This window comes from Chelonia mydas, chromosome 22 (genome assembly GCF_015237465.2).
Source record: "Chelonia mydas isolate rCheMyd1 chromosome 22, rCheMyd1.pri.v2, whole genome shotgun sequence".
NCBI lineage: Eukaryota > Metazoa > Chordata > Testudines > Cheloniidae > Chelonia > Chelonia mydas.
Window position 1 is genome coordinate 6,793,656 of NC_051262.2, and position 14,796 is coordinate 6,808,451.

At 45.6% G+C, this 14,796-nt stretch overlaps 1 protein-coding gene across 7 annotated transcripts in view; it reads left to right on the top strand.

Annotated features, from left to right (window-relative positions):
• Positions 1-12,461, top strand: part of NFRKB (nuclear factor related to kappaB binding protein) — a 33,778-nt gene extending 21,317 nt beyond the window's left edge. For all 7 annotated transcript variants that reach the window (XM_037882091.2, XM_043534024.1, XM_037882092.2 and 4 more), the window contains 8 exons: positions 1,223-1,302; positions 2,132-2,352; positions 2,481-2,754; positions 3,052-3,273; positions 3,881-4,666; positions 6,942-7,048; positions 8,412-8,547; positions 9,408-12,461. In XM_037882091.2, the coding sequence (XP_037738019.1) occupies positions 1,223-1,302; positions 2,132-2,352; positions 2,481-2,754; positions 3,052-3,273; positions 3,881-4,666; positions 6,942-7,048; positions 8,412-8,547; positions 9,408-9,533 (1,952 nt within the window). In that variant the 3' untranslated portion in view covers positions 9,534-12,461. The remainder of the gene's footprint in view (positions 1-1,222; positions 1,303-2,131; positions 2,353-2,480; positions 2,755-3,051; positions 3,274-3,880; positions 4,667-6,941; positions 7,049-8,411; positions 8,548-9,407) is intronic.
• The last annotated feature ends 2,335 nt before the right edge of the window (positions 12,462-14,796 follow it).

Consider the following 14,796-nt stretch of genomic DNA (forward strand, 5'->3'; position numbering starts at 1 on the left):
GTGATACTTTAAAATCTCTAGATGAATATTTGCAAGGGTTGGTGTGAGGTTAAAAATGTCCTGGCTTATTACAGCAGTAGGGAAGCAGTGGCTCTGAAAATGATTTGTGGGTTGTGGTGGATAATCAGCTGAACATGAGCTTCCCAGTGTCATGCCCCGGCCAAAAGAGCTAATGGGATCCTGGGGTGCATAAACAGGGGAATCGCAAGTAGGAGCAGAGAGGTTATTTTACCTCTGTATTGGTCACTGGTGTGAGCACTTCTGGAATACTGTGGCCAGTTCTGGTATCCGCAATTCAAAAAGGATGTTGATGATTTGGAGAGGGTTCAAAGGAGAGCCATGAGAATGATTAAAGGGTTAGAAAATATGTCTGATAAGTCTCAAGAAGCTCAATCTATTTAACATAACAAAGCAAAGGAACAAATATTTAATAATAGGCTCTTCTATTTAGCAAAGAAACGTTTAAGGCAAACCAACGGCTGATAGTTGAAGCTTGACAAATTCAGACTGGAAATATGGCACAGATTTTTAACAGTGGAATAATTGGAACATTTTACCCAGGGTCTTGGTGGATTCTCCATCCCTGACAATTTTTAAATCAAAGATCAGATGTTTTTCTAAAAGATCGGCTCCAGGTATTATTTTGGGACCGTTCTATGGCCTGTGTTGTACAAAAGGTCAGATTAGTTGATCACCGTGATCCCTTCTGGCCTTGGAATCTATGAAATACCTCTTCTATGATTAGGAATTAGAAAATGCTAAAAATCTTATTTTCATCTTTGGTGCTGTTGCTCATCTTGTGTAATGAAATGAGTATAGTCTGTTTCACTTCCCTTTCTAGTCACTTTCTGGTCTTTGACACCACTCCATTTGCTGTTGAGCACTGATCAACAGAATAATATATTAAGTTGAAAGATTTGAATGTTTGTCCAGAAAAGGGATGATCCATGTGCAAGAAAAGTGTTCAGGTGTACATACAGCTGTGGTAGATGCATGTGCAATTGTCTGTGTGTTTCTGTGCACATTTTTTTCACATGGATTTCCATCATCTTGGCCAAACTTTCAGGTCTTTCAGTCAGATTTATTTTTTGTTGATTGGCAACTGACAGCTTTTGATGTGGTGTCTCTCAAGACGAATCTAAAGTTGGTGAATAGCCATTCAAGTATGCTATTTCAGCTTTTCTTTATCCGGGGATTGTCCCCCAATTGTTCCTGTCTGCAGAACGGATTCACCAAGCTCAAGCTGCTGCAGCAAAGGCCAAGAAAGCCCTCCAGCAGAAACCGAAACCTCCAGCCAAGACAGTAAGTTGCTTTGTGCAAGTATGTGGCACAAAGAATACAAGGGATAGGATGGCTTTGAGACACCGAACTTTTCAGGTTGAGGCTATTGGTTCAAATTCAGTTCTTGTTCATGGGGCTTCAAATCATTACCATCTGTTTGGAGTTACATTCACACACACACACAGAATGAATTGGTGAGTCTCAGTCCAGTTCCCAGTGGACAATTATCCATGCTACAAAATCCACACCACAGTTGGCACTAATACTCATCGGTGGTGGTGGTGGGCTCAGCAGAGAAGCCAATGAAATGGAATTATGCATCCTTCCCTAGGTTGAGGCTCATTGGCAGGATGGTGTGTGTGTGTAACGCTTGTCCTGCCATTACCCTTGCTGTACTTAAGCTATGGTTAAATAGAGGACTTCGTTCTCTAGGGCTGTCACACCAGCATTTTTTTACTAGCACAAAATTAATTTTTGAGCAAAATAATTTCTAGTTAGCAAACTAGCCAGTTGGCAGCAGGAGATATGAGATTTTTAGGTCTGTCTGACATAGTGGAAATAGAAGACCTAAGAAATCTGCATACATCCACTGCTACTGAAATGTAGTCATCCCTAAAAGCATCAGCAGCCAAACAGCTGCAGTCACCCTGTGCCACATTGGAAAGGGAGGAGAATCATTTGCCTCTAACCTCAAGGTTCTGCTTTTATGGAAGGTGCTTTAAGGGCTCATTTACGTCCGCAAAAAGAAGCGTACCTCCATTTTTAAGGGCTCACCCACAATATCCCTGTGCAATGAACTACTGCGCTTGTTTCCATAGGGACCCTCACTCCAGTTGTACTTTTGTTGCAGAAGTCTAGTAGCAAGGAGAGTTCAGTGAAAGTGTTCCCCAGCAGCACTTCAGAGCCAAGCCAGCTGAGCCTCAGTGACTCCAGCATGCCACCAACCCCTGTGACTCCAGTGACGCCCACCACACCGGCATTGCCAGCGACACCCATTTCACCTCCTCCAGTCTCTGTGGTTAGCAAGACTGTTCCAAGTGTTGGACCGGAGCCAGCTAAGCCAAGCCAAAGGTAATGCTTTCCCTGTGCTCCTTGGTGTTCCAGTGTTAGCAGAGAACAAGTTCAATGCATGAACTGTGGGCACTGTTGGTCTCTCTTGTTGTCTTTCTTTAACCAACTGACTTTCCATTTCTCCATAGCGTTCTCTTGGTGTCATCTCCTCCCATGCCCCAGCTTGGGACGCTGCTCTCCACAGGTCAGAGTGCACAGACGCAGGCTGGGCCACAGCCGCCTCCAACCAGGGTGGTAAGCCATACCGCCTCCTCCTCAGGACTCCCGCAGGTCCGTGTGGTCACTGCGCAGTCCAGCCTCCCACCTGTGTCTCAGCAAACCCCAGTGGTAACACAGCAGCAGCAACCTGCATCAGTGCCTCAGATCCGTGCGACAGCCACACAAACAAAAGTACCACCTCAGGTGAGAATAGCCATGTAGAAATGGTGAGCCAGCTCTCGAGTACTTTTCATTCTGATAGATCCCATAGCACTCTGGAGATGATATATACGAATCACTCACTAGCTGCTAACAAGCCATCTCATCTGAGGTGGAACAGTTTTCAAGAGGGAATGTGATGAATGGAGGCATATGGGTCAGGGCAGGGAGAAGGGTCCCAGGTCTCTTGGACAGTGTGCCGGTGAGTGGCAGAAGGGCACAATGGGGAAGTGAATATCTTGCCCGTGACCATGCGTCTTTTGCTTTCACTTTTTACGTTAGGCTGTTATGACCGTACCAGTGAAAGCCCAAACCAGCCCAGTGCAGGTGCAACGGCCAGGTGCATCTGTGACAGGGCAGGCAGGTATCGCTGTGACAGCACTCTCTGCAGCATCCAGCCCCACTGCAAAGCCAGCAACCAGCTCTCCAGGCAGCTCTGCACCAACCTCCTCCTCTTCCGCTACTGTCATCCAGAACGTAGCTGGCCAGAATATCCTTAAGCAGGTGAGAGGCACAAATGGGGAGCTGGACTGTGACTCATTCTTCTATTCCTTTTAGCTTAACAGAGGGCTTAGGTATCCAGATGTAAAAGGCTAGTGGAAAACTACAGCAAGTCCATTACCGCTGGAAGGTTTTGTTGCCTGTGCAGGTTCAAGCAGTTGAAGGCTTGCTGTGTTTGGACCATGTTTTCAAATTCCAGTGTATGCACTTGGTCACACTGCAAGTGTAGATGTGGGGTGTGCGTGTGTGGAACATGCAGACGCCAAATGGACGTTTTTGACCCCTTTGGTAACCAGACGGATAGGCTTGGATGTTTCTTCCTGAGCTTGACTGAAGGGAACTAGTATCTATCGTCCCTCAATCTCTTGTATGGCATGTGAGGGGAGGAAAGAGGTGCCAGCTAATGAGTCTTCTACACCATTTCCAGCAGCACAGTGCTCTCTAGAACCTTTGTTGGAGAATTGGCTCAATTCTGATGGGGGAAGAGGTAAAAAGAGCAGCATTTGCTGAGTAATATCCACCTGTTGGGAAGTTTTGTTTGTGTCCGGCTGCGTCTCGGGCCATTTCTTCACTGGATATAACAGGATTGTACCTCTTTTTGGTTTTCCAGGTGGCTATTACAGGGCAACTTGGCATGAAGACCCAGGCTGGAAGTGGCATCCCACTCACAGCTGCTAACTTCCGGATCCAAGGCAAGGATGTGCTGCGCCTGCCTCCCTCTTCCATCACCACGGATGCCAAGGGACAGACTGTACTGCGCATCACCCCAGACATGATGGCCACCCTTGCCAAGTCCCAAGTCACCACAGTCAAATTGACTCAGGACCTCTTCACAGCAGCCGCTGGAAGCAGCACTAGTGGGAAGGGCATCTCTGCAACGTTGCATGTGACATCCAATCCTGTCCAGTCTGCTGATTCCCCAGCCAAGACTAGCACAGCCACTTCTGCTTCTCCCAGCCCTGCTGGGACCACGGTGGTTAAAGTGACACCTGACTTAAAGACTGCGGAGTCGACCAGTTCAGCTTTCAGACTGATGCCCGCTCTGGGCATGACTATGGCAGATCAGAAGGGCAAAGCCATTACTACAGTGGCATCCACTGAGGCTAAGCCAGCTGCCACCATAAGAATTGTGCAAGGACTGGGGGTTATGCCACCGAAAGCAGGGCAGACGATTACTATGGCCACTCATGCCAAGCAAGTGCCCTCTTCTTCTTCAGTGAGCATACCTGGCACAGTTCATACATCAGCTGTTTCTTTACCAACCATGAGTGCTGGGGTGTCCAAGGCAGTTGCTGTGGCCTCCGGGGCAGCTGGCACTCCAATAACCATAGGAACAGGAGCCACTGCTGTGCGGCAGGTACCAGTGAGCACCACAGTCGTATCCACATCCCAGGCCGTAAGTAGCTCATGCTGTCCCTTGTGGTTGGGGTGAGAGGGGATAGTCTCATTCCCTCTTTCTGCTGAAACATCCCAGATCCCTCTTAACTAGGGCACTAGCTGAACTTAAAGCATAGAGCATTTAAGGACTAACCAGCTCATAAGAGTTACACAGTGACTGCTAAGAAGCATTGTGCCAGGAAGTGGGATGGCTTCTGGTCACTAGGAGGCAGGTTCAGTTAGGTCATTTGCCCCCGCTGCTGGTTCCCAACTCTCCCCTCAGGCCAGGAGCCTGCAGGTTAGAATTGGGTGAGAAGCAGGAAGGCGCCCTCGCTTGTAAGTGTGTAGGTTATGGAGTAAGATTTAGAGGGGTGGGAGGGGTCTTACCCATCCCAGTCCCATACCAGTGGTCAGAAGGTTGGCAGAGCTCCTGAGTCAAGGGGAGGGAGATGGGAGCTGAATTTACTTTCCTCCTCCCATTTCAACAAAGAACTGATTTAAAGATAGGGTCTCACAGGTCTACCCTACCTGGGAGCTCAACTGTAGAAAAGTGGATACAAGTTTATAAAGCGTGCCAGTCATCAGTAACCAATGTTGATGGGAAAAGGTACAAAAGGGAGTTAAGAGACTAAGGATGAATCTGCTAAACTAGTTCTAATGATAACCCATCTCTGGCTGCAGTTTATAGTCGCTTTTTTTCCCCACCCCACCCTGTCCCAGATAGGCCTCCTTAGTCTGGACAAAATCCAGAGCCAAGGTGGGCTGCAGGGAGAAGACTTGATGCTGATTTTTCCAAACTGTCAGCACATTATTCCAACTTGATTCTCAGCCCCAGCAAAATATCCTCAGCAAGATGGCAAGCAAGGCCCCATGTACTCTGCAAGCTGGGTGGAAATTATGTGGCAAGATCCCTGGATTCTGCAGTCTACCAGGGCAGTAGGCTGAAGATGCTGTGTCAGCTTTGGATAAACTGAAAAATTTGAAGTTTTCACTGAAATCAATATGAAAAGAAATAATCCAGTCACTGCAGTTTTCCATCCTGTTTAATTTAATATTCAATTCAGTATTATTTTATGCTGCCCAACAAAGTTGATTTTTTTATATGCTAAAGAATTTTATATAAAAGTTGCATAACTATTATTGAAGCTGTTGCAGAAGCTGAAGGTTGGGAAGCTGGGTAAGGTAGGGTACGGATGGGGTTGTGGGCATCAGAGGTAGTATGAGAGGCAGTCAGTGTGACAGTCCCTGTTACCTGGATGTTAAAATAATCAGCAGTGAAATAATAAGTAGATTTGACAATAACATTTCCACCTTTAAATTCAACATCAATACTTTACTGAGGTGAATGGGGGCAGTTTAGAGCTCTCAGATCCCATTGCTCAGGCTCTCAGCAGACTCTGGCAGACATAACTGCATTGGCGTATTCTTGGTTCATGTTTGGAAAGCTTTTTTTGCAACCATAAAGGCTAGAAACCTTTTTTGTTGCTAAGCATCAGAGGGGTCGCCGTGTTAGTCTGGATCTGTAAAAGCGGCAGAGTCCTGTGGCACCCTTATAGACTAACAGACCTGTTGGAGCATGAGCTTTTGTGGGTGAATCCCCACTTCGTCGGATGCATTTTTTGTTGTTTGTTTTTTAATGGAGGCTTATAGTATAAAATGTGATTGTGCAGCTAATACCATGGCTGCAGAACCTTGAAATATGCTTGGTCTTGGCTAAAAGCTGCCTTCAAAACACTGTTGGAGAGGGTCTTCCTTCTCATGTTACGGTAAGTTTTCTCTGTGACAAGTTTGTCCTTACTGCAGTAGTGGCCTAAAATCCTCTATCTTGTCACTTAGCCACACAAGCCTCTTTTGCGCCTAATAAGATCTCTGGAACATGTACCTCCTAGAATGGCGTCCGCTTTGGAAATTCATGAGGTGCTGCCTGTGTGGAGCTGGGAGTTCAGGAAAAGTTGACGCCAGCCCTTTTTGAGTTGTAATGCCCAAAGATAAGCACCTGAAACAACATCTCCGTAAAGGCAGCTAAATAAGTGGTCTGATGACAACTTTAGGCTCCCAAATGTTAACCAAACAACCCTTCCCTGAGAAATGCTGCTGTAGAGACATAAGGGTGAGCAAGCTGTGAGGTGGGGTGGGTAGGGTGCATTTTAAAGAGCCAGAAACGAGAGACAGATTTCATTAGCAAAGCTGAGAACTGCTGTCGCTTTCTACACCAGGACTGCAAGTGGCACCTGTATGTTGCCAGGCTCTTCACTGAACTCCCAATATTGTCTAATGTTCTTCCACTTCCCTAGGGTAAACTGCCAGCTCGAATCACGGTGCCGCTGTCAGTGATCAGCCAGCCGGTGAAAGGCAAGAATGTGGTGACAGCCCCCATCATCAAAGGCAACCTCGGGGCCAAGTGAGTAATGTGCATCCTTCCAGTGAGCAGCATCTCCATTTGTTGGATCTCTCCTTCTCGCATAGAGAGCAGTTGGGTTCATGGAGATCTAGAAATAGAGACTGGACACACCACAATCACAGGAAATTTGAGGGGATATGCCCATCTTGCATGATCTGAACACGATTCCTGCTCAGTGCTCCAGAGGAAGGCACTTCCAGATAATTCCTCCAAGGCCATGGTGGGCAACCTGCGGGCCACATGTGGCCCAGGAGGATAATCTGATCGTTGACCCTGATTTTGTTGACCTTGACCGTCTGCAGGCACCGCCCCGCAAAGCTCTCTGGCAACGGTTCGCCATTCCTGGACAATGGGATCTGCGGACAGTAGGAGGTTGCAGAGACATGCTGGCCGCCACTTCCCGCAGCTCCCGTTGGCCAGGAACGGCGAACCGCAGCCACTGGGAGCTGTGTGGGGCCCTGCCTGTGGACGGTCAATGTCAGTAAAATGTCTCGTGGCCTGCAGTCAGAATACCCTGATGGGCCGCAGGTTGCCCACCACAGCTCCAAGGTCTTTGTCCTGGAGGAGAATTTGTTCCCTACTCTGAACTTAGCTATCAGCTCAGCTCTGCGCACATGAGCGAGAATCACCCTGATGAAGTATCTAATCCTATTCATGATCTGAGGCCCAGTCAACATGAGAGAAACTAGGTCACAAGTGTAACTGCATCAACATAGATCCCATCAGCATGCAAGTAATGGTCCATTTTCATTTCTAGATTCCTTGTCACGTTACTCTAGCCAGCACATCCAGGGCAGGAAATTCCACATGCTGATTGCATTCTGCGTTATCTAGGAGGGTGTTTCATTACCCACCATCTGGTTAGACTAACCCACGGACAAGAAGCAGGGGTGACCCTCAGAGCTGCTGGTGTTGCAGTCAGATGACTAGCATGCCGTTCCTTCTGCCATGCAGCATGGTGAATGTTAGCATAGCTGATTTGTTCTAACCTCTGTCAATATAGTCAAATGACAAACTTAAAACCAGTGCTAAATGAGTCCGTGGCTTTCATCTCTTAGCAGCTGAAGAGCAGTTTAGTCACAGAAACACATATACTTTCTTACAAAATCAGCAGTTACTGCATTTAGCTAAGTACAGGTACGCTACAACAGAACCATATTATCATTTGCATTTCCAGCTACTTTTGAAAATAACCAGAATTTGATAGTTACTCTTAAATGCCAGGGTGGTCCCACTGTCTCGCTCAGAGCTAAGTCGGGAGCTGCATGCAGGGCTATATGGGGAGTCCTAGGTTGTGTCACTGAGTCCAGTTGATTCAGCCCTCTGCATCACTATTGACTTCACAATTGGTTTCTGTCTTTAGCATCAGTGGACTGGGTCGGAATATCATCCTGACTACCATGCCAGCTGGGACAAAACTGATTGCTGGGAATAAACCAGTGAGCTTCCTGACAGCTCAACAGCTACAACAGCTGCAGCAACAAGGCCAGGCCACGCAGGTAAGAACTATAGGTCTGCCCTTCTGGTCTTCACTGCAGTAACATCTCCATAAAGGTCTTGCCCTTGAAGAGACAAGGTTCCATGGACATTGGTACCCAATCTGCAAATGTATGTCTTTGGTGTTTGCATTGAGCATATTTAGTTCATCGCCCCACTTCTATTTATATAGCATCTGGATTTATGTTTTAAATTTTAACAAAATGGGCTGCTGGATAGTAAGGATGAAGAAAAAGAACAATATTAATGTCAGCCAGCTTTTCTCCCTCTGTGGTGGCTTAGGGCTAAAAAGATTGTATCTTACACTTTTGCTCTTCTCTAGCACCTTCCAGCCAGAGATCTGCAGCTTGAACTCCCTCTGTCTCCTAGGGCAAATCACATCAGTCTTTGTGCATCAGTTTCCCATCCATAAATTCAGTATGATAATAGTGACTGGGAAGTTGCAGGGTACTTCGAGAGCCTATGATATGAGGCCTGTAGAAGTCCAAAGTATCCAACAGATCAAATGCCTTTGTTCTGAAAATCTGAAAGCTGCTGAGATTTGGGATTTTATTCCAACTGGTGATGAATCCTTTTTCGCTAGAATCTGTCTCTTACCCCGCCACCCATCCCTCCTCCACTGCACCGTCCCAGACCGTCGCTGGATGCTTTGAACTTGCTGATGACAAACTGTGCAGTCAGTGGCTTTCAGTATTGCTCGTATGGGTGACTTTTGGACTAACTTTAATGCTGGCTGAGACTGAATCAGGTGAAGTCTTTGCCCTGAATTAATGCTGCTGGCCCACTGGGATTGATGCTGTGCATGCAGTGTGATATCCTATTGTGCTCTGGTGTGAATTAAATGCTCTTTCATTTCAAACAGGTGCGAATTCAAACAGTATCGGCCTCCCATCTCCAGCAGGGAACAGTGTCGGGCTCTACCAAAGCAGTCTCTACTGTTGTTGTGACAACAGCACCATCTCCGAAACAGACACAGGATCAACAGTGACCATCAGCTGTGAAAAGGAATCACTTTCCAAGAGCTTCCCTGGCCTTATTATCCTCCCCCTATCCATCACCAGTCAGGGCTTCTTAGGTGCCAACACAGGCCATCCAGAGATTGGACTGGAGCCCCACCTGTGCCAAAAGCAAAACATGGCTTGCCTGGAAGCAGAACTGTGCTATCCACTGGAAACCTCAGTACAGCAACACAAGACTCTGTACTTAAGAATCTAAACATCTCAGTCCAGAGTTGTAAAATCCAGCTCTAAGCAGTGACTAATTGGAAATTTTACTATGCGTTTTTATTCGCTTCTCATTCTAATTGCCCCTTTTGCAAATGGCAGTGTCCTTTGCTGTCATTGCATTATGTTCTGGGTTAGCCTCAGGCAGTCAGCCTGGGTTCTTCCCCTAGCAGCAAGTTTCACTGGTGAAGGAAGAGGGATTTGGTGACTCTCTGAAGTCATGGACAAGCTTCATTCTTGGTCTTGAAGTCCAGCTGTCAGTTCCCTTTATATCCTGTAGAGGTGGCTGTAGTTGGTGGCTGATTTTATTGTTGCAGCTTAACCTGTACGTAATACAAATTCTATATATTTATTTATTTTATAACTTTTTAAGACCTCTGCTTTCACTTCCCAACTACCACCACCATCTCAGATTTCTGGAGAAACTTTCCCTTTGTTATCCTTGCAAAGGCCAGAGAGGAGAGTCCTGTCCCATAGCATGCCTGATGAAGAAAACCTCTGCTGTAAAATAGCTAATAACTATTGGTGGGAGGAAATCTGCATGTCTGAGGGTCTGGCTGTGAATGAGCTCAGAGCAAGGACACAGGAAGAAAAGTCTGCCAGGGAATTTCCCTTCTTACATTTCTCAGTGACTCAATCATCAGCCAGAGAAGACGACGGCCTGTTTAAAAGAAAAAGAGAACAAGCCTTCAGTTTTGTCCACGCTGCATTCACTCTGACTCAAGCAGGAGAAGTGTTTTACTTTTAACCTATGTTGATGCTGGCCTGTCCTTATTTGATTTTTATCTGTCTCCGATTTTTCTTGATATACAATTTGTTGGGATTGTGCATGTTACAGATCAGGAGATGAACTGACTTCTGCTCCGAACTCTGACATCACTGGAATGCTTTCTCTGAATGAGTCTAGAAGAAGTGTCCGGGTACAAAAAAAAAACAATGCAGAAAGCAGTTTTATTTACAACCCATGCTCCAGAGATCTAACTACCTTCCCACTTAAATCCAACTTGCCATCTCCCTTCAATTCTAGACAGACCATTTCATTTTGGCAAGGAAAGAGTTCTGTCCTACTGTTGTGAAAAGCAGTGTGATCATCTGATCTGCTGAGGGCTAATAGACACGGTTCGTCTACATTTATAAGAGGGTTTCTTTAACGTTGTTCCTCTTGTTTTTTTTAATACACTGTTTTTGCCTGTGATTGATACCATCATTGAAGTAGTCTATTTAAAAAGGAAAGCCCTGCTATTCACCATCTTCCAATGTTTAGCTGAATTGTTGAGGCTCAATTCTGCTTGAAAGCCTCACTTGTAGCTAGTCATTGCTGGCTCAGGTACTGTTGATCCAGGCAGCATGAGGCTTTTGATCGAATTTAGATTGAGACCTTGTATGTCATGCACTCTTTTTTAAAAACGATAGCCAACCCACTTGGGAAAATCAGATAGAAAAAATATATCAGGAGGCAGATGGCAGCTGCATTTGAGCAGAGCTAGGTACCTAAATGCAGTATTTGAAAATATTCTCTTGAATCATGGTTTCTGTGCAATTAACAAGATCTGGAAAGATAAAGCTGCCTTTCCGCCCCCATCCCCATATCAGTCACTTCCTGCGTCTTTGTCCCTTTTCCTTCAGGATGGAGAACAGGAAGTCTTTTGGTTTTGAAGCTGAATTCTTTAACCTGAGTTTAGCTCAGTCAGGTAACCAAAGCTAGTCAAATATAGAGCTCAACTGAGGTGCTATCCACAATACACCTGAATTTTTTTTTATATATAAATCCTATCCCAAATCAGGGTAATCCCCATTTGCTAGTCATATTTAACAGAGTTATGTCTCAGGCCTTGGAGACGTGCAGAATGTCTTTTTTTAGAGTGTGCAGCCCTGCGGCTTTAGTGTAGCCTGTTACTGGTAATTAGATGTGGTTTGTAACTCTGGAACTCATGGCATTACACAGGGGAAAAAAGCTGTACCCTAGCATCAAACCAGATGCATTATTGTGGTGGGAGATACCCTCTGCTGTGCAGAAGGTGGGGTTTACTCAGGGCCAGCCAGGCTCTATTAAACTCCACCCTCTTGAACCCTTGCCCCCATTATTTTTGATGGTTTTGAGCTTGTTTTCCTTTCACCAGCTGGTGCCACAGATAAGTTATTTATCATCTGTGTTGTGGTAGCACCTAGAACCTACATGTGAAGGATCGGGGCCCTGTTGCTTTGGGCACTGTGTACACACAGTGGAAAGATGGCCCCTCCCCTGAACAGTTTACAGTCAGTTTAAAACTGACTCCTCCACTCAAGGTACTTGGGGTATCCATGCAGCATTCATCGGCTCTACCTGCCCAGGGAGAGTTTGAAAGCCATTTTCACCAAACCAAGTTCTCCAACAATTTTTTTGTTTGTTTTTTCGCCAAACCATTCTAGCAGTTTAGACAAATGTTCCGTTTTCCTCTCCTATTTCTCGGTTTGGCACAAATCACTTTTTAAAAAATAATTTCAATGGATAATTCAACCTTTATCTTTAAGCATTTTTTTTTATTTTTATCATTTTAAATTTTCATAGTTATGGGAAGTAATGGGGGGGATCGGACAATATTTTAATGACCGTAGATGTTGATATTCAAAAGTTTAAAGCTTTATAACCAATAAAACACCAATTGTCAATATGTCAAAATGTACAAAGTAAATATCCTTAAATCAAACTTCAATACGTTCTCAAGCAGCACTTTTCTTTCTTTGCCGATCTGTCTGCTTTGGTTCTTATCAGTGGAAATTTTTTTTTTGTCGTGTGTGTGTACGTACCGTGAAGTTAGAGAGACAAGATGGGTGAGTTTTGGACCGACTTCTGTTGATGAGAGAGACAATCTTTCGTGCTTACATAGAACTCTTGTTCAGGTCTGGGAAATGAACTCCGTGTTACAAGGCGGAATAGAATAGAGTGCATAGCATAGGTAGTTAACTCCTATTTCAAGGGACTATTCAAAGTGAAGTGGCCTGTTAACATTTTTCCAGTCATAGAAGGGAGGTGGAGGGGCGGGGCAGGAGAGAGAGAGATGGGTTACGGATTGTTGTAATAAGCCATAAATCCAGTGTCTCTGTTCAGTCCATGTTCTTAGTATCGAGCAAAGTTATTAATTTAAGCTCCCAGGCTCATCTTTTGTAGGAGCTGTGCCAGGTTTCCTTTGAGGATGTGGACTGAGAGGTCAAATATAGAGCCATCACTTCGTGAAAAGTGTTCACCCACAGGTGATGTGGTGTTTGTCTTTTATCATTCTTCGGTGTGAGCTCTTTGAGAGCATAGTGACAGTCTCGTTTCACCCACATAGTTGTTGTTGGGGCATTTCGTGTACTGGATGAGGTACACCACATGTTGTGATAGGCGCATGTAGAACCCATGGATCTTGAAAGTTGTGTTTTGGGGGGTGTTGATTATCGTAGTAGTGGAGATACATCTATAGGTTTTGCACCTGTTGTTCTGGCAGGGTCTGGGGCCGCTTTGAATTGGTGTGTCCTGGTCTGTGGGGAGCTTGCTTCTGATAATGAGCTTGAGGGGTGGTTTGAAGGCCTGAAGAGGGGATTCAGAAAAGACTTCTTTCAGGATGTGGTCCCCGTCGAAGGTGGGTTGTAATTGTTTGATGATTTCCAGTGTGGGGTGGTAGGTGACAACTAAGAGTGTGCGTCAAAGGGGGTTTTATTTCTGTATTGAAGCAGGTTCTCCTGGGGTATTTGGGTGGCCTGTTCCATGATACAGTGTACTTCTCTGGTGCAGTGTCCTTGATTGGTGAAGGCATTTTTAAGTGTGTTATGGTACATATCCCAGACTTCCTTGTTGGAGTATATTCTTTGGTAGCTGAGTGCCTGGTTTCTTGGTGTTTTTGGGGTGCTTACTGGATCTGTGAAGGTAGATGTGGTGATCCATAGTTTTCTTGCTTATAGTTGTTTGTGGGGTTCCATTGCTGAAGCTGATTGTGGTTTCCAGGAAGTTGATACTCATGTGGGATTGTGGGTTTATGGTTTGTTCCGACAATCCTTCCACTTAAACCCCTCACCCCTATTCTTTGGTTTTGTTTTCTTCCTTTCCTCCCTGTGACTGGAGAGGTGTTAACAGGCCACTTCACCTTGAATGGTCCCTTGAATTATGATGGTCTTTTCCACCTTCTATTTAGTTGCGACACTGAGTACCTTTCCCAGACCTGAGGACGAGTTCTGTGTAGCTCAAAAGTTTGTCTCTCTCACCAACAGAAGTTGATCCAAACAAAGCTATTACCTCCCTCACCTTGTCTTGCTACTGTCCTGGACCAGCATGGCTACAACACTGAAAACAGTGAAATTGATATTTACCAACCATCTAATCCTTTCAAGCCTACCCTATTTCCTGCACTGAGGATAAGAGAGGGGATACCCCTTCCCAGAGAGCTTTTGTAGAAGTCTGATGCTTTACTCTTAGGTTTGCTCTGAAGAGGTCTTTCCTACCAGACAATGTTCCATGTTTTTTCACTGTTTGCTGGAAATGCTGGGGTCATCTATAGCATTTGGTTAAAACTGGACCTTTGTACTTCGCTCTAGCTGAGGCACTTTTGTTTCTCTGCAGTTAAGAACTTGGGTCTCTAATTCACTTGCACCTTGTCACAGATACAGTCAGGCTCTCCCTGCTAGCGGCCCAGCAGATTGCTGTGAAGGGAATCCCAGGGCGCCGACTATGTCTGCTACCCCTTCACGGAAATGGCGCCCCTCCGCCCACCTGCTGTAGGCCCCTAGGACCAGTACTAATCCCTGGAATACCCCAGTAGATTAAACACACTCTCTCTGTTCTACCTGACAAGGTGAGCCTTCTGGTTTACCTTTCCAATGGGTCCAGGGGAGTTGTGACACACAACACATACCAACTTTGCATAGTACTCAAACACTGTGTTGCTCTTTAATAGTCTGAGAAATACACAGAGTACAGCTCATATAGAAAGCAACAAATATGCTGAATGCAAGCCACTCGCTAGCTCACCTTTGCGCGGTGTCCATCTATGTTAAGGAAAGTAGGCAGGGACC